At 45.9% G+C, this 19,508-nt stretch overlaps 1 protein-coding gene across 2 annotated transcripts in view; it reads left to right on the plus strand.

The window, feature by feature from the left end:
* The first annotated feature begins 2,375 nt into the window (after positions 1 to 2,375).
* CLUH (CLUH binding protein of NUMT mRNA) overlaps positions 2,376 to 19,508 on the plus strand; it is an 84,101-nt gene continuing 66,968 nt past the window's right edge. For both annotated transcript variants that reach the window (XM_088152535.1, XM_088152536.1), the window contains exon 1: positions 2,376 to 2,607. In XM_088152535.1, coding sequence (XP_088008661.1) covers positions 2,511 to 2,607 — 97 coding nt within the window. In that variant the 5' untranslated portion in view covers positions 2,376 to 2,510. The remainder of the gene's footprint in view (positions 2,608 to 19,508) is intronic.

Here is a 19,508-nt window from a genome sequence, read left to right on the forward strand (position 1 = left end):
TTGCCCTTGTAATGTTCTTGGAAGGTTGTCCTAAGCAGCACTCATTCTGCCACATACAGACTTGACTGATGGGTTCAAGAATCTTTGCTTTGAGTGGGTTCCTCTCTCCCTGCCCAAAGACCAAAAGACACAGAAAGCCTATAGCTGACCAACCTCCCTCCTTATTTCATTGATAAGCAATCATGTGAGGGAGGGGGGCCTTGAGAACCCTGCAGATCAGATTGGCCTGGTTAGCAGGACTGAGTACTCTGAAAACAAAGATCAGCTGGGCTTTGAACTAGGTGGCAGGCTACCTTTGATGGAGGGATCCGCTTACTCTTTTGACTGACAGGTTGTCAAGTGAGATGAAAGGGGGGGGGGATAAGAGCTCAGCTGGTCTGGATGCACAGCTGATCCAGAATATTTTTCTTTCTCAGTCATAGCACTGAATGCGAGAGGTAGCGCAGTGTGGCAGATGGACGCTTCCTCTCCAGAATTATCTTTTCACCTGGAATGTTCTGCTTCTTCTGGACTGCTCCTGATGGGGAAAACTGGATTGTTCTGGAAGAAGAAAAGAATGAAAGCATGAAAGCATGCTGGAGACAAACCACTTTCTCTCAGCCTATTTCATAGTGGATGGGTGTTTGTTATTTATTTATTTAGAGGGTTTATAGGCCACTCTCCATCAACCGCCTCTGAGTTGGGATTAAAAGCAAATCATTGCACAGTTTAGGCCTATAGTGCACAGACAGGCAGCCCTTGATCAACCCAATTTTCTGGAACTTCTGTTTCTATCAGCGGTAACTAGCACAGCCGATGTTGAAGTAGAGATGGTATTTGTGGTCCAGCATCTGGAGCAGTGTTTCTCAAACTTGGCAACTTTGAGACATGTGGACTTCAACTCCCAGAATTCCCCAGCCACGGCTGGGGAATTCTGGGAGTTGAAGTCCACATGTCTCAAAGTTGCCAAGTTTGAGAAACACTGATCTGGAGGATCACATATTGCCCACCTCTGTTACTGTGGGAAAGAAAGCAAATTTGGCAGAGCTGGTCTGGACTTGGAAGCAAAGCAAGATTGGATCTCGTTTGTACTTGGATGAGAAACTACTAGGAAATCCTGAACTGTAAACTAGACTGAAAAATTGGGGGAAAACACTGAAAGAAGGCAATGGCAAACCAAGTGCCTACTGTTGCCAAGAAAATGATATAAACTTGTCCAGAGCCCACCAGGAGTTACGCTTGAGTTGAAGGAGATTCCAATCTACAAGTCACTAAACCACGTGCTGGGTTCACCAACGTGCTGAGCTAGACCAGGGTGGGCTAGTTGGTGATTTAGTGTGATAATGACACATCAAACCAGATTTCTAAACACTTTAGCCCTGTCCAGAATTTTCTATATCTCGTTGCTGCCATTTAGGGATTGCTATTTAGATTCCTGCAGCCCAGATCTGGTAGCCCTACCTTGAAGTCCACACTAAGTAGGAGAGGCCTGTTCCATTCCTCCATGAGTCAACATACTGCCTGAACCTAGAAAATGGGTTGACTCAGTAACCAAGTTCACTCTGTTGTGCAAACTCTTTCGGTTTTCCTTCATTCAGGAGCTCAAGGCACACTCCTATTTCTCCCCACCACGACCACCTTGTAAGGTAGGTTGAGCTGAGAGAGAGGACATGGCTCAAGTCCCCCAGGGGAGCTTCAACCTGGATCTCCCCTCTCTTAATTCACTCCCCTCTTTTCCTTTCCCTTCTCTTTCTCTAGCCCTTCCTTCTATACCAAGGTTCCCCAAAGTGGTCAGTATCAACCCCCCAAGGGTCAATGGGACTGTCCAAGGGGTTGATAATGGTTGGGGGTCAATAGGTGATTGATGATGGAAGGTTGACTGAGGTCAATAAATCTTCTGGGGTCTCCATAGAGCTCCATGCCAGTCCTAGTCCTGAAGGTGAGGGTTACCTATTATCTACAGCAGTGTTTCTTAACCTTGGCAACTTTAACATGTGTGGACTTCAACCCCCAGAATTCCCCATGCTGGCTGGAGAATTCTGGGGGTTGAAGTCCACACATCTTACAGTTGTCGAAGTTGAGAAACACTGATCTGCAATAATATTATTACTGTTGTTCTTATTATTTGTCGTACTAGCCGTTAAAGTAGTATTTATTAAAGTATTGTCATAGGATAAATGTTTGGGGGTCGAGGAACCGTCTGAAACCTCATGAGGGGGTCGATGAGCTGGAGAGCTTGGGGACCCCGGCCTTCTACCTCAGCTCTGGCCCTTTAAGGCGCTGCGGTTTCCCCCCCAAACGCAATGAATTTTGCCCCGGCCGGCCGCCGTCGGCCCCGGTGGGCGAGGCTTGCGTGACAGGCAGGGTGAGAGGGCGGGGCAAGCGGCCGAGGGCGGCGTGTCAGGGGTCGGAGCGGCCGCCGAGGTGAAGTGCGGACCACGTGGGGCTGCGACGGGCTCGACTGTCCTTCCAGCGGCAGCGCAGCAGGGCCGGCGGCGGCGGCAGAGGAGCGCGAGCGGCGGCGGCCGGCCATGGTCATTAAGGCGGATGAGATGACTCCTGCGGGAGGAGCGGCGGCGGAGCAGCCCAGCCAGAGCGCCGGCAAGGACCCGCCGAGGGAGCCCGCAGGTGGGTGAGGCGGCGGCCGCGGTGGAACCGGGGCGGGATCCGGGGTGGGATCCGAGGAGCGGCCTCTGAACAGCCGGAGCCCCCTGCTCTCCCCTTCCTCCATCCGCGCTTCACCTTCCCTGTCTTCGGTCGGAGTGACCCCTGCGCTTTCCTCCTGAGCCCGATCCTACCCCGTCCCCCCCCCCCTTGGCGAGGTAGCTATCCTGGAATAACCCCCTCTCGTCTCCCCTCGCGGGACTCCCGTGGGCGCCTCTGCGGGGGCTCCGCTGCCCCCTCCGCGGCCGAGGCGCTCCCAGGGAGTTTCTTACAAGGTGGGAAATACTGGCTTGCCGTCTTTGAGAGGGTCTTCCTGAGAGTAAGCGGCATCCGCTCGCTAGGGCTTGAAACGCGGAGATGGGGCGGGGGATAGGCAAGCGGGCCTCTCTGCCCCCCCTTCTCCTTCCTTGCATTTGGGAGCACGGACCCCTGGGCCAACCTCTTGGAAGGAGCTGCGTGGGGATCCTCTCCTGCTGTTCTGGCCCACCGGGCCTGTATTTCCCTCGTGCTGTCTTTAACCTTGTTAGAAGCCAAGGTTGCACATTTCGGGGAGCGAGCCTTACTTGTGAGTAGAAGGTTGCAGGGCTGACTTGGGCGGCTGCAGTCTGCCATCCTGGGGAGAGGGCCCTGGGTTGAAAGAGGGGAGACCCACTCCTGAGTAAATACTCCAGGACTGGTCGGTTCCTCCCTTTCCACAGGATTGGTAACGCTCCAGTCAAGTTATGGAGCCATTCGATCCTTATACATTTTGTGGAGGGCGTATGAAGTGGCATGCTTCAAGAGCAAGAATAACCACAGTAACTTTAAGGAAAGGAAATCAAGAGATTGTGCAAAGGGAAGAATATGCCGCTCTTACTGCGGTCATCCTGATCCCCTCCCTGCTCAAGGCACATTAACCCAGACTTCTATGCAGCAAATTTACTGAGTTGCCATTGTAGGCAGCCTTACTCAGGTGTGAGCCTCAAGGAATGTGTTCTCCAACGTGGAACCATTGCTGTAAGTTGGTTATGGTGAAGGGGAAGGGCTTGAGTATTTCTTACATATCTGCTTGTCTGGATGACCAGAGACTTTTGGAGTGGGGGGGCTATAACGACAACAACGATCTCTGATTTTTTGCTGATGGAATACTTGTTTTGTTGCCTTGTTGTGTGTACATTCTCTGCATTTTAAAGTGGTAAGTGAGCCTGCAGACTTTAAGGATGCAGAGTGGATTAATCTTGGGGCCTGCAGCTCCATCTGATCAATGCTTATTATTCCTCCCTCCTTCATATACAGAGAGCGAGCGAAGAGGTAGGGCTGACCTCAGCAACAGCACTCCCTCTTTCACCTCTGTTACTAGTAGTTATTCTTGCATGATTTCTTCCCCGATGAATCCATACTTTAGCAAAGACTTTGAGACAGTGGTGTACATATATAACATATATGTACACTCATCAGTATCCAAAACGACGGTTCTTTTCGTCTTGAGGGTAGTGACCTTTGTCCAGCTTCCACTCACTTCCCCCACTTCTTGCATGGCTTCCAGGAGGCTGGTTCTGCTCCGTAAATGTTGTGACCCCTATGTAACCTTCTGGATAAAGACCTTTCCTAGGACTCTCAGCTCGCAAAGGCCTAGTCCTATGGAAACAGCTAACCTGTATCTAATGTCCTCCAGATGCATTGGATTGCACAAACCCTTGATCAGGCTGGCTGAGGGCTTATGGGAGTTGAAGTCCAAAACATGGAGGCCTCTAGGTTGCCGGCTCCTGATCTAGGCTGCAGTCCCGTGTGATTTTAATGCTGCTCAGTACAAGAATACACAATTTCTTCCACATAGAAACAAACATATCAAGACTTCTCTCTCTCCTTTTCTCATAAGATGCTGGTTTGAATGAATTATTGTATAGAGGAGCCCTCTGTTCTTTGAGCACCTCCAGACGCAATTTGAGGCTGCTTTTGCTAGACACAGGTTCCTCACTACAGAACTAGGCCTCTGTTATGCAAAGTTCCTCATCCAGTGTACATACTTGGCTGGGAATTCCACGTTCTCCTCCCCCCAAAATGCTTTATGTGGAGGCAGCGTCTGTAACCCAACTGAGCCTGGTAACTTGATGGGGGTGATAGGTGCCTCTTGATATTCCTTCTACCAGCCTTGCCCTGTCTGGTGCCTTCCAGATGAGTTGTGGCTATAACTCTAGAATTCCCACTAACCATGTAATCCAAATGCATCTGGAGGGCATCAGTAGACACAGGTTTTGCAACATTGGTGGAAGGCAGGGTACTTTTGGGGTTGCCGTTTAGAAACTGTAGATTTGGTTATCTGACATAATAGTGTGTTCTTGTAACTCATGAGAAACTGTGACAAGGGGATACCACTTTGAACAGTGAGATTTCCTTATATCTGCTTCTCTCTGACTCCCCACTGACACTCCCTTTCTTGACCTGAATATCTCTTTCTCTTGAAGAGGCAAGGACAGTGTTTCTCAACCTTGGCAACTGTAAGATTGAAGTGTGTGGACTTCAACTCCCAGAACTCCCCAGCCAGCATGCTTTCTGTGGAATTCTGGGAGTTGAAGTCCACCTTTCCTACAATTGTCAAGGTTGAGAAACACTGAGCTAGGAGAAGATTCTAGTCTGGACCAACTTCCTTTTAGATTTCCCTTACTGCATCATTGTCTTCACATACTGTGCTAAGCCACAATTTGCTTAAACATGGTTTATTTAATAAACCACAGTTGGCTGGGTTCACACATACTAAGCCATAAAGCATGGATCACAAACCCCAAGGGGTGGGTTGCAGAACATGCTATGCCCAGAAAACACTTTATGACTTAGGTACTCAGCCTCTGTGGGGTATTATGTAGAATTTTTTCTCATCCTTTCATATGTAAATATTCTGCACTATAGTCTTCTCCTTTAAATGCATTCCTCTTGATGTAAGTGATAAAGGCTTTGGGTATGATTTGCTATCAAAACCAAAGGTCTGTTGAGCATCCAGTTTCCTGTAATGGTTAACCAGAATGGAAAATTGCAGGGAAAATGTGTAAATAGCAAGTATGTGTGTGCATAGTATGCCTGTGATAGACTGCCTTTAAACTTGGAGGTTCTGCTTGAACTAGTTTCCATGGTATATACTGCATGCTACAATGCAGCATATAAAAAGCAGATCTAGATTTACCAGTTGGATCGTGGAATGTGATGTGGTAGAGTGCATGCTTGATCTATCTGAGGAATGTATTTTTGCACGGTCAGCTTACCAGCAGCGTTCAGTTTTGGTACTTGAAGGAATTCCTAGGCCCAGAATTCATTAAGACAGCAAACACGTATTGTGCTAAAACATCATTAAACAAGCCAGTCTTGCAGTCAAGCAAAGTAAACATATCTTGTTTGCCCAATGCTTGGTTATTTTGCCTGCTTTGTTTAGCTCCTTTCCCCTCTGTACTTCTGTGGGTTGATCAGAGACTTGGCTGGCACATAAAAATAAACCCAGCATGTGCTGAGAAACCACAAAAAACCATAGATCTCTGTTCACACATCACACTAGGAAGAGTTGAAATCTGGAACCTAACAGTTGTGACTGAGAGCCCTAAAACATGGTTTATTCAGTGACCCTTCCCCATTTGTACATCACTGCAAGCTAAAAACAAAACACACTGTTTGCATGATCAGTGCAGTTCATTTGGCTGTGGCCTCATGTGTGGTACATGTCCCAAATAATTTGTTGCTACACCCCCCCCCCATGAACCAGGGTTATAGCAACCCATGGTTTAGCACGTCTCATACTTATGTCTTAATATACAGAGTGAGATTAAATGTTCTATGCATTTGCATGCTTGAAATAATTCTGCTTTTATGGGGGGGAATAAGAGAGGTTGTATTATTCACCCACAGAAACAGAAGCCATGTTGTCTCTCCCCTAACCCATGTCTCCCCTAACCTGTCTCTTCCCACCTCATATTTCCCTATTATTATTATTATTATTATTATTATTATTATTATTATTATTGACATAGCAAGGCTTCTGAAACTGTATAACATTTGATGAAGACAGGTCACCTGTCTCCATAACCACCTTTGAAATTTTCAGTCCCAACTAAGATGGCTGGGGTGAAGTGGTTAAGGTGAGATGGGATTGCTTTGTTCATAAAATATGTAACTCATACATAAAAAGTTTGGCTCTCAGAAGTCTCTCCAGCTGTTCACAACTTCCAAATCCTATAAAATATCTCCTTAGTTCAGGGGAAGAGAGGAAGACATGAAACCGACCATAAAGCTAACCATTTAGCAGTGAGTATTTTTAAAAGATTTCAAAGGACTGGTTAAAAAAGGAGCTTGTTAATCATTGTAGGGCACCCTGGTGGGAAGGGTATTAAAATGATTTGGGAAAGGCTTGTGGGAGGGAGGCCTAAAATTGGCACACGGGGCTGTTGTTAACTCCACATGTTGAGCAGAGGTTAACAGTTTCTATATTTGTTTTTCTTCTTGGTGTGTTTGGTTATGCAGTGCATTCATGTATAAGGTTGTATTGTATAAGAGCCTATTCTTCCACTCCTGTAGCACCGGAAAGGTAAGCTACCTCTTCTGCTTTTCTACTAAAACTGGATTATGGCCCCCTTCGTGGATCCGTATAGATTCCTCCTTCCACAAGGCTTTTGCAAGGAGTTAATGCTAACTGACTCTCCTGTCTCTCAGCCAATCATTTATGATCCTGGGAAGTTTTGAAAGCAGGAGAGAGTGCTAAGAAGGCGTTGGCCTGCTCCTGCTGCCAAGACTTAATCGGGCACCCTACCCCCTCCCTTTTTTCATCTGGGAAGGTGGCAGGAAGAGCAAAACCTTGCCTATTTGGTGTTCGTTATACAGAGTTAATCCGTGCGAGGAACAGTCAGTGATAGTATTCACACATTGCTCCACGCCATTGTGTGGGTTCCTTAGTTTTGGCTTAGTACCGTTTAATGAACCGAGCAGCGGAGTTTGTAAATCATGGCTTACGATGGTAAATTGCATGCGCCAAGCTTTTGTGGTTTCATGAATAAACCGAGGAACAAAACTGTGGTTTAGCACAATGCACAGAAAACAAAGCTACTTTAGATCAGTTGCGGAACGCCTATGGTGCAGTTATCACAGGCATAATTCACACAACTTACTAAAGCATTAGGTGGTTAAGCCACTCTCTCCTTGTCCAGACGTCAGGCTGAGCCATGCCTGAATACGCATCCGTGTCCAATAAGTGGCCAGAAGACAAGCAGCTTTTGCAAAAGGGCTGAACTGATTGCTTGCATTGAACGTTAGGCGGATTATACATTTAGATTAAAAAGTACATACATGGCTTTTATCAGTTTTCTACATGGCAGAGAACCTGCTTTCTAAGTGTAATTCTTTGAATAAATTGATTTTCATTTAAAAAGAGGAATATTCAAGCACCACGAAGGCCTTCTGTTAAAGTTCTGAGTCGATCACAGTAGTTTCAGACTCTGTTCAAATATAAAAATTTGATTAAGGTCCACCCATTTTCTCACCTCCCTCCATCCTTCATATCATAGCAAGTTTTATACATAATACTGTGGCCTCCTTTTATCTTGGCTGTTTCTTCAACATCTACCTGTTTTGATTTAATGGTGCACTGAAAGTGCATCAAGTGAAAATCAACTTATTAGAAGAGAGACAGACCGGTATATTTGTAATGACTATTAAACTTCAAGGGCATAAACAGAAACAAATTCTATCTGTTGCACAGCCTTAATATAGACATATATTAAGATGTTAATGGTTTGGTGTTTTATGGCAAAGAAATGGTACTGTTCTACATACATTTCAGTATCTATTTGCTTTACAGTAAATATCACTGTAGTTTCTACAGAGAGCAGTAATATTGTGGATGTTAAGAAGCTGAAGAGCCAGCAGATTTCAGTCAATGCAATTGCTTTATTAGCCATTGAAATATATAGTGCTTCTGGTCTTGCTAATTTTGTGGTGGGTGGATCTTTCGTACGTCATAGATGGGAATAGCCAAACCTAAAAAGATGAGCAGTTCTACAATCCATTCTTGCAGGAGTAGCCATTTTTTAACTTTGATTACCTTGGTTTAGTGAGCTATGTAGAATGCTTTTTAATCTAGGATGTTGAATAAATCCAGCCCACATGGCTTATTCAATAAACCATAATTAACATAAATTTGCTTAGCGCGCTTTGAAAAACCTAGTCTTTTTGTACAATTGAGAGTACCTTCTACTCAATATACAATGGAAGATAAAAGTGTTATAAATAACATCAGATCATGGGGGTTAAGGGTATAAGATGATGGCAGTATTTAAGTTAAAGACCTAGTTAAGACATATAAGTAAGTTTGTCTTTGATTTCAACATTCTCTTTCCTATTGGGTTAGGATACTAACACGTTCAGGAGCATGTGAACTGAATCTACCGTGACCCAGAAGAAAATTAACTGGGAAAGGTGTGTGGGGCATGTGTGAATGAGGGGGATGGCTCTTATTACCTGCCTATTTGTAAACCAAGTCTAGCTGGTTTTAATGGGGATTGCAAGTCCTAACATTTATTTGGAAATAAGCTTTTTTATTTAAAACATTGACCTTTATATCACCTTTCTTTGGCCCCCAAAGCTAATCTCCCCCATCTTATCTCCTTCCACCTATGGTATATAGTTCTCTGTCCATTTGGCAATTCCTCTCTTAAACAAATCTCTCTTTTTATTGCTGGTGCTTCTGATTGTAGAAACATTTCACAGTCTATTCTTACAATTATTTATTCTGCTTTTATCTTATTCTCACTGACTTTTGAAACATAACCATTGCTTGGGGTTGGACCTAAATAATCATTCTTCAAGCTGGTTTCTTCCTGAATTCCATTATCCCCAAGCTTCATGAGCATTACCCACACTGCTTGGGAGTTTATTTAATTTAAAAGATGTGTTTGGCTGCCCATCTTAAGACATAACTCTGGGCGGCTCACAACAGCAAAACTCCAAACTATAAAAACCATAAAAACAAAAGTGTAAAACACAACCCAAACCCGGTGCCTCAGTGATCCCCTTGGGATAGACCAACAACCAACCCAAAACACCCTGCCCCAGGGCCTGGGTAAAAAGCCAGGTCTTGATGGTCTCCCAGAAGGCTAAAAGGGTGGGGGCCTGCCAAATTACCAGGGGGAGGGTATTCCATAAGGTGGGAGCAGCCATACTTCTGAGGTCCTACTAGATGGCAAGATTTTAGGGAAGAGACCTGGAGCGTGCCTACTATATCTGATCTGGTCAGGACAAGCAAATATTCTCAAGGAGAGGTAGTCCCACAAATAACCTGGTCCCATGCCATGTAGAGCTTTAAAGGTGATACCCAGCACCTTGAATTGCACCTGGAAGGAAACTGGGAGCCAGTGCAGCTCACATAGCAGAGTTGTAACGCAGGCGAACCTAGAAGCACCCAGCTCGGTGCGCATCGCTGCGTTCTGGGCCAGTTGTAGCTTCCCAATAATCTTCAAGGGCAGTTCCATGTAAAGTGCATTGCAATAATCCAAACGGAATGAATTTTTAGACTAGCCCATCTGGAACGTGTTAGGTTGGGGATCCCTTCTCTCCTGTAGAGTTTGGGCTGCTTTTGGAGAGATGGAGAACAGAGTCCCTTCTAGAGGAGAAGCAGGTAACGTGTGGACATTCTCACAGAACAGGTGCCAGCAGGCCAGGGGCAGTCATCAAACAGTCCTGTATGTTTTGTGAGCAAGAGGGGCATACTTCCAGGCAAAACAGTGGGGCCAAGAAAGGGCCTGTGGGTGCAGTAGTGCCCCCAGGCAAAAAGTTGCTAACCCCTGACCCTATGCAATCTGTCAGTGGGCATGGCTGAAACTAGTTATGAATGATCAGAACAAAAACTGGGCACAGAGGACCAGCTCCAAAACCAGCTCCTAGTGACGGCCAGGATAGGTTCAGAATACTGTTGCTGGTAGGCTTTAGGGGGATTTTTGTCTTAGGCCTGAGAAACATCAGTTCTTCACTCCAGCACAGCTTATCCATTGAAGAGCCTTGACTGGCCTGTCAGATAAGCATGAAGCTGAGCTACATGTACCCTAGAGTTGATCTAAAAAAAGTGAATCAGGGTCAGACCTGGTTAATGCTGGGATGGGAGACCACCAGCAAATCCCAGCTATAGATTAGGCTGGGAAGTCATAAAAATATTCTGGAAGAAGGCAGTGGCTAACTACTTTGGCACTGTCACCAAGAAAATGATAGGGATGTGGTCCAGCCAGCAGGCCTTTTTAAGACTATATTTTATAAAATGAATTTAGTATTTTCCATTTAATTTTCAGGAATACTTTGCCCGTGACAACTTCCCAGTGCCTAGTATGATTCTGTATAAGGCAGTCTTCGACCGTTGAGATGCTGTGCTCTGGTGAAGCTGGGGAAGATCAAGCTTGGCTGCATTAACAGAATGTGTTCTGCTAGGATTCAAGCACCAGATAAATCACATACATACATACATACATACATAGTTAGCTAGGTCAGTTAAAGGCTTAGCTCTTGTTTGAAATGTTAAGCCTGATTAATTTAAACCCTGGTTTGGGGGTCTGTTTTTGTTTTACCCTGATGTACAAACCCAGCCCCTCTGGTCCGTTGTTTGGTTCAGGGCTTTGTGACAATTGCAGAAAATGGATCAATTTGGCAAGCAAGGTGGACACAACTTCTGAAACCCTTGTGGACTGCATATAGTTCTTGCCTGGGTTCCTACCTTGGGCCATGAACATTTGTGAACTCATCCAGTTGTGGCTTATTCAGCAAACTCGACTAAACCATGGTTTAGCAAACGATGGAAGCCCAGTCATTGACAAGCAGCAGTTTAAGCTTAATCTTAAACAACCTTAGCATGTTGTGTGAATGGATTTGCTGGGACTTTGCCTGACCTATCCACCACTCTCCAAGGGCAACCTACTTCCCTGTAATCCTGGGTAATTAGAACTGTGTTCCCCCCAGTCTGTTTGTTTGGGAGCCTTCACTTTGTACAGCTCCCTGTACGTCTGCATAGGTCAGTGTTGTCCAAACTTGGCCACTTTAAGATGAGTGGACTTCAACTCCCAGAATTCCCCAGCCAGCATGGCTGGCTGGGGAATTCTGGGAGTTGAAGTCCACTCATCTTAAAGTGGCCAAGTTTGGACAACACTGGCATAGGTATTCATTTGCAAAAAGAAGTGCAATTCCCTTGGTCTGTTTTTCTTCAGAGGGATCCCCACTTAGACTCCAAAAGATGCAGATGTGAATTAACCAGAGGACAGCTGAAATGTTTAGACCCCTTTCCTTATCTGACGGTGCAGAGAGTTGGGGAAGAAGATCCTTGTGCATTCCAGGGATGGTAATCCCAGTGCAGCCTCCACGCTAGTCTGTGGCAGATGTTTTGAACGATAACCTCCATTATTTCCAACAGATTGGGAAATTGTCCTAATGAATTTTCAAAACGCTGTTGGGATTAGGGGAGGGAGGCATCGGAATTGCAAGTGGTGAACAGAGGAGAAAAATAAGTATTTTATGGAAGGTGGGGGGTAAACAGAGTAAAACTGAACTTCAAGTGTGTTCCCACAACCTGCTTCTCCAGATCAGGCCAAAGACCTGTATCAGATGCTTTAGCTTAGTGTTTTTCAAACTTGGCAACTTTAAGATACGTGGACTTCAACTCCCAGAATTCCCCAGCCAGGGGAATTTTGAGCTTGATCAGTGTTCATCTCAATTAGGGTTCTTCGGACTTATCCCGTCATGCAAATCCAGGCCTTTGCGAGCACAAATCAATGAGTTAACCCGGGGGTAAAAGATAAGCGTGTTGTGCGAACTCAGCCGTTGGGTTCAAGGGGGCGGTTGGCGGGGGAATTGGAATACGTGTGTATTTGGCATTGGACAGATACGCGCAGGGATTGGGGGAGGTAATCTGAAGTTTCGTGGGTATATCTTGCCTGTCTTCAGAGGGGAGGGGAGCCCGGATCGCAAGTTCCGGCTGGCCATGTGTGCGAATCGCAGTCGCCCGACCTCCATGGCATGTTTCTCCTCTCTCTTCCCCTCCCCTCGTAGTATTTTCGCCGCTTCCCTCAAGGTCACCTTCACTGGGGTGCAACTCCGGCGCAACCAATCCAAACGGAGTGGGAGGGCTTAAGATCACAGGATCCTTTTAGTAAGGTGTCCTTTTGTACCTCTGAGTGGGGGGCGGGGGGAGGGATCACGAGCCCGACTTCAAAGGTGTGAGTCTCCCGTCCGACGCGTGTAATTAAAACGGCCTCGGGCTCGGGAATTGGAAGCGTGCGGGGGAATCCTGGTGCCCTTGGGCGCGCGCCCGGTCGGAAGCAGGGAGGGGGCGTCAGGGGAGTGCCGCCGCCCCTCCTCCTGCCCTGCCCCCGCGCACGTGGCCGTTTCTCTGTTGGGGAAGATTCCACCCTTGGCAACATTGTATCCGCCCCGGCGTTCCACGGGGAGAGATTTAAAGCGGCAGGCGCTCTTTTTTCGTGCCCGCCTTAGGCAGGCGTCCAGTCACAGCCACGGTCAGCAAACGATGCGCTCGTTCGCGCTGTCTCGTTTTACGGTGATGGGGGGTGCGGCGAAGCCATCAGGGAAGGTGGGGCGCTCTGGAAGCTCAAGGAGACACCTCCCGGCCCACTGGGTTGCAGTTATTATTAAGTAGTTAATTAATTAGGTACGTTCGCCGCTTTGAGTTATTTATAAAAATAATAAAGTCGGGATAAAAAGTCTAAAAAAAAATAAACGCGATGATCTCGAATATACAGTAGTAGATTGTTGTGATAAAAACGAAAGGTGATGTGGGTGTATTTATGTATGCCACCTTGAGTTACCGGAGGAAAATTCTTTTAATTTAAACGAACAAAAAAGGAGGGGGAGTTGCCATCAGTCACCAGTATAATTTTTATTTCCAAGAATATCCAGATATAATAAAGTGAACAACAGACTGCTCCCCTCTCCACATACAGTATGCGGCTTGAAACATACATCTGATTTGTGACTCAAAGGATTTGAATTGTTTTCCTGCTGTTTGCATGCAACGTTTGCCAATCTCACTTTTGTTTTCTGAATTAGCCTGCTTTTATTGTTAATGTTAGTCGGTTTGGGAAAAGAGGCCAGCACCTCTGAATTTTTGCAAGAATGGAATCACTGCACATTATTTAATAAACGAAGGAAAATGCATTGATTGGGGTGAGGGCAGCCCTGCCCAGTTAGAGGAAATATGGCAAATCAGAGTTTGCACATCTGAGGTGACTCCCCCCCACCCCGAATCCATTTAAGTCTGGGTTTCCAGTCCAGAATCGTGCTCCAGAATTCAGAATCCGAACTCTAGAACTTCTCTTTTGAAACTACATTGTCCCAGTTCAAGACCAACTCCAGACTTCTGTGCATGGCATTGCACCAAGCCAATTTATTCTGGGTTACATAGGGAGTATTTAAAGCTGTAGTAAGACTCATCTCCTGTTTGAAATGCTGTGGAGCCATCCCTCTGTTGCTTCACTGTCTCCTGAGTTTCAGTTACCCTAGGACAGTGTTTCTCAACCTTGGCAACTTTAAGATGTCTGGACTTCAACTCCCAGAATTCTCCAGCCAGCTTCCAGAATTCTGGGAGTTGAAGTCCAGACATCTTAAAGTTGCCAAGGTTGAGAAACACTGCCCTAGGAGGTCTTTGAAAGAGAATGGTAGTTTGTTAGTTTTGCAGTTCCTCTCCTGGAACTGCTCAGTTTTTTTTAATGTTTTATTTTGACAAATGCAATTGCATATGATCTGACAGCAAAAATTCAGAACGATGATGGGGCTGCGAGCAGTTTATTTTATTTTTCTTTTGCAGAGCATGGAAGTTATTTTGTTCTTCATTCTGAGTGTTACAGAGCTGACAGAAAAGAAGACAGTTGTGGATTGAGGGAGTGGAAAAGGCTGTCTGGAAGTATTCTGGTTGCCTTGAGCAAATCTCTCTCTCAATCTTCCATTCTTCCGAAGAAAAGACAATAATTGTGGCTTCCCTAATCTGATACAATCTTGGGATAGCCAAAGGCTACATTAGCTGGGAATTCTGGGAGGTGGGGTCAGTGCACATACAGAGGGGACTAGGATACAGAAAGTAGTACAAATGTAAAACCTGGTAGAAAGGGAACCAATTTCCCCTGAAATTGCTGAACCCCAGTTTTGTCTGCTGTGACAATTAGCAACATTTTGGAGTGTGTGGCCTGGGTTTCTTCCAGTGCGGTAACTGGAGATTGAATTTGGGATCATCTGCACTCGAGCATGTGCTCCAAACATGGGCACGTAACACCTTATGGAACCAACTCCATATTGCTTCTGCCTCTTCTGTGATGAATTGACACTGTAAGCTCCTTGGGACAGAGACGTATATTTTATACAGCATAAAGCATGGCACTGTGTCAAGGTTGGGCATCCCACAGCTTTTGAAGCACAAGTGCCCCTCCCCTGAGTTGACAGCCACTGGATCACCCCAGGATCTCCTTGCCAAATATCTGGCAGCGGGGGGAAAAAAAAGTTTGGCACATTGCAGTTTTTCATGTTCTTTTTTTAGGTAATTTAAAGGTCAGGATCCACAGTAAAGGAACCAGCAGTCAAGAAATACGCTGTGGACCAGCTCTTGGTAGAACAGCCATGAAGGCTTAGAAAAGATATTCAGATGCTGTGATGTGTCTATACCTGCAAAGATCAGAATTGGGCAAGCCACGGTGCTCCCTGTGACATTCTGTGGAAGTGGAAGTTGGCCTTTGAAGAAGCAAAATAGAAGAATTATTGAGGCTTTTGAACTTTGGTGCTGGAGAAGACTCCTGAGAATATCATGGACAGCCAAGAAAACAAACTGCTGGATCACTGAACAAATCAACCCAGAGTTCTCACTCAAGGGACAAATGACCAGGCTCAAATTATCCTACTTCAGACACATTATGCCAAGACCTGGCTCTGTGGAGAAAGCTCTGATGCTGAGAAAGGTAGAAGGAAAGAGAAGACGAGGACGACCAGCAGCAAGGTGGATGGACTCAATTACAGCAGTGATGCACTTCATTGGAAGACCTGATGGACTAGGTTCTCGAGACGTTCTGTCTATGGCAGTCACTAAGAGTCAACTTGATGGCACATAATAAAAATCACGATCTAAGCATTAATGCAGCACAGTGCATCCATTCTGCTTCTTTAAATCACCTCAGAGGGCTTAAAAATTGCACCCACCCACCTGGCAGCATCATCACCACTTCCCTGGAGAAGCCCAGGGAAGGTAACATCTCCATCCTGGGTGACTTGAGTGATGCCGTGACCACCCTCTCGGGGCGCCTGGAGGCTGTGGGGGTCTGGATAGGGTGCAACAGGCTTCAGCTGAACCCTGGTGGGATAGAGTGGCTGTGGATTGGAGGCCCCTTTGTATCCGAGGATTTACCATCTTTGGGTTTGGATGGGGTTGTGCTGCCCCAGACAGGCCCAGTGAGTAATCTGGGGGTCCTCCTGGACTCACTACTCCTGCTCGAGGAGCAGGTGGCAGTCGTGGCCAGGAGGACCTTTGCCCAACTTCATGTGGTGCACCAATTACACCTTTTCCTGGATTAGGAGGCTCTCCAGTCAGTCACTCACACCCTGGTCATCTCTCGGTTAGACTATCGCAATGTACTCTACGTGGGGCTACCCTGAAGAGTATCCAGAAGCTATAGCTGTTCAAAATGCAGCCGCATGGAAAATCTTGGGTGCCCCAAGGATGGCACATATAACACCTTTACTGCGGGAGCTGCATTGGGTCCAAGTTTGGTTCCGGGTCCAGTTCAAGGTGTTGGTTATTACCTTTAAAGCCCTGCATGGCATGGGTCCAGGCTACCTGAGGGACCGTCTCACCCCCATCACATCAACCTGTCCCACCCAGTCAGGCAGAGAGGGTATGTTGCGGGTCCCATCAGCGAGAGAATGTAGTCTGGTGAGGCCTAGGAGGAGACCCTTCTCTGCCGTTGCCCCCACCCTTTGGAATATTCTCCCCCCAGAGGTGCGGCGGGCCCCTACCCTCCCAGCTTTCCGGAAAGGACTAAAGACCTGGCTCTGCCAACTCGTGTGGGACAATAAGAGTTTTAATCAATCCTGGCGGTGGCTGGCGCCCTGATGACACTTCCTGACTTACTTGCCAATTACCATCAATTCTCAGAATTTATTATTTATTTAAGACTACTTTTATATTGTATTTTTAAATAATTTTATCTTCTCTGTAAACCGCCCAGAGTTGCTTTTTAACAAGATAGGTGGTGGCAAATTTGATATATAAATAAATAAAATAAACATAATGAAAGCAGAAATAGGACCCATGGTCCATCACTGCACACAGAAATCCAATTTAAAGTGATCTTCACGGTCACTCCATTTTCCCATTTTATTCCTGTAGAACGGGTCTAGAAGAAATTAAACGAGGGGCATCTCTCCTTGCAGATTTTTAAAAAATGATTCCTTTTATGGAGCTGGCATTTTTCTTCCAGCTCTCTGCCATTTGCATAGTTTGGGGGTGGCAAAAACCAGCTGCGAGATACAGAAGGAGCTCTAAGCATTTATTTCTGTCTCGACTTGTTCAGAACAAGGCCTGCCTTGAAGGAAAATAGCCAAAAAATAACTTTTGCCAGGGGTTTTTGGCTACCTTAGCGGAGACTGTTGGGACATGTTGCCTCTTGGAGATGATCAGGAGACAACACAGCCTTTGTACATCAACGCTTGCTTGTCAGCATTTGCCTGCCTAGAAGATCGGGCTCTGCTTCTGGGGCATTTGGTGAGTTGTCTCAAGTAGGTGCTCCAGGAATGTCATCAATAGCTTTGATGGGTGTCTTCCAGCTGAGTTGCTGGAGCAAAAGGGTGGAACTTTTTTCTCCACATTCCTTTAGGAGTAATCTATCTGGAGCAGGCTCTGTGCCACAAACGGGTTGAGCCAACAGGCTGCCTTTCGAAGTGCTCTTCGACCCGTAGGGCCCTTTCTGGCTCTGATCTGTAGCTTGCAGAGATTTTGTAATTAGGCAAATAGGCATTGGGTTCCCCTGCGGTTGCTATATATATATTGGGGAGGGGGCGGGATATGAAATTGTGCAGTAGTACCATTCTAACGTTTTCAGGTGCACTTTCCTAAAAGGCCATATGTTTGTACCTACAGACCTACATTAGCTGTAACCTCACAACAAACTTAGAAAGTAGGTTAATCTGGTTTATGTTGATAGGCCTGGTCTGTGAGCTTTGCAAGTACACGGATACTTGAACCCAGGTCTTTTCAATCCTAGTCCAACACTCATAGAGGCTTTACCTCATTTCTTCTCTTAAAATAAAATCCTTGCACCTTTCTGTAGACATTAAAATGGGTGTTAAGGGTCCCACCCCACCCACCCCAAAGACTCTGTATTGTAAACAATTCTAAACGTTTTATGGGTCTGAGCAGAGCTCTTAAATAGTCTGATGTTAAACTGCTGCCTCAAGTGCTCTTGATGCTGTTTTTCTAATTTTAAAAATGCTAGCAGATGGGGTTTAAGACCTTTTGGGATTTAAGCAGCATGAATTAACTTTGCAGATTAGACATACTTGCTAATCCATTTCAGGATTTCCTTTTAATGATAGAAAGCAGATGAAGATTTTATAAGTAAAATGTGCAAATATTCCTAGGTATGCTGTGCAATTCTATACAAGTGAAGGAAAGGGAAGATGATCCCAGCCATAATCGCTCCCCCCTGCAACACTGTTTGCATATGCCTTAGACTCACCCTGACTGAGCTATTTCATTTCCCCAAATCTAATACAGCTAGTCCCCAGCTTACCATCACAATTGGGACTGGAATTTCCGTTGCTAAGCGATGTGGTTGTTAAGTGAGTCACGCCCAATTTTACAACCTTTTTTTGCTGCTGCTGTTAAGTGAATCTGGCTTCCCCCAATGACTGCTTGTTGGAAGCCCCCTAGGAAGGTCGCAAATGGTGATCACATGACCCCGGGACACTGCAACTGTCATAAATGTGCAATGGTTGCTAAGTGCCCAGATTTTGATCATATGACTGCAGGGGTACTGTGATGGTTGTAAGTGCAAGGACTGGTCGTAAGTCACTTTTTCAGTGCCGTCGTAACTTCAAATGGTTGTTAGATGAATGATCATAAGTTGAGGACTCCCCGTACCTTCATCCTGAAAACCTCCAGTAACTGGGTACCCTAGAAAGGTAAATTAATTTTTTCCTTGTATCGGCTGCCTCTTTTCTTAACCAGAGTGGGCAACATGTGGAGGGGCTAAGGGTTAACATGGGTAAGGCCACATAGGGAAAATTTTGTTCTTTTTATGTGTGTGTTTAAAATGTAAACTATGCATTTTACAGGTTACACTGTTTTCATGTGCTTCCTGTTTTAGAGTGGCAGGAAACCCCCTTGCTGGTTTTCAGCTGTCAGCATTAGAAGGGATTTTGAGGTGTGCAGGAAAGAGACTCAAAGCTGCAGGTTGTCAACCCCTGTTTGGAGCAGGAAAAAAAAAACACCAATCTCTCCATCATCTCTTTATATTTATATGCACAGTATATATTGTAAGGCACTAACAAGTTGATGTCAGCATAATAGGATCCTGGTAAACTACATCTCTGGGGTGTTTCCTCTGCCCTTGCATCACAGATGAGCAGGTGCTTCTTTCACTTCAAGGAATTGGTTTGGTGGGGTAAAAGCGCACCCTTGTTCACAGCAGCCCACACAAAAGCAATGTAGTTTGGAGTGTGTGGCAGTGTACGTGTGGAAACCTTGTCTGGGGTTTCCAAAGTGGAGCTCCGTTCGTGAAGTCGCCTCGATTCGTTTCTCCCGATCCTTGTCCTTGCAGCGTTTGAACTCTTGCAGATGAATAAAAAAGACAGCCTTTGGCCCGTCTGCCAAAAGGCAGGGGAGG

Source organism: Python bivittatus, unplaced genomic scaffold (genome assembly GCF_059951505.1).
Source record: "Python bivittatus isolate LINGU-HERP-01145 unplaced genomic scaffold, Pbiv_v1 ctg000690_np1212, whole genome shotgun sequence".
Taxonomy (NCBI): domain Eukaryota; kingdom Metazoa; phylum Chordata; class Lepidosauria; order Squamata; family Pythonidae; genus Python; species Python bivittatus.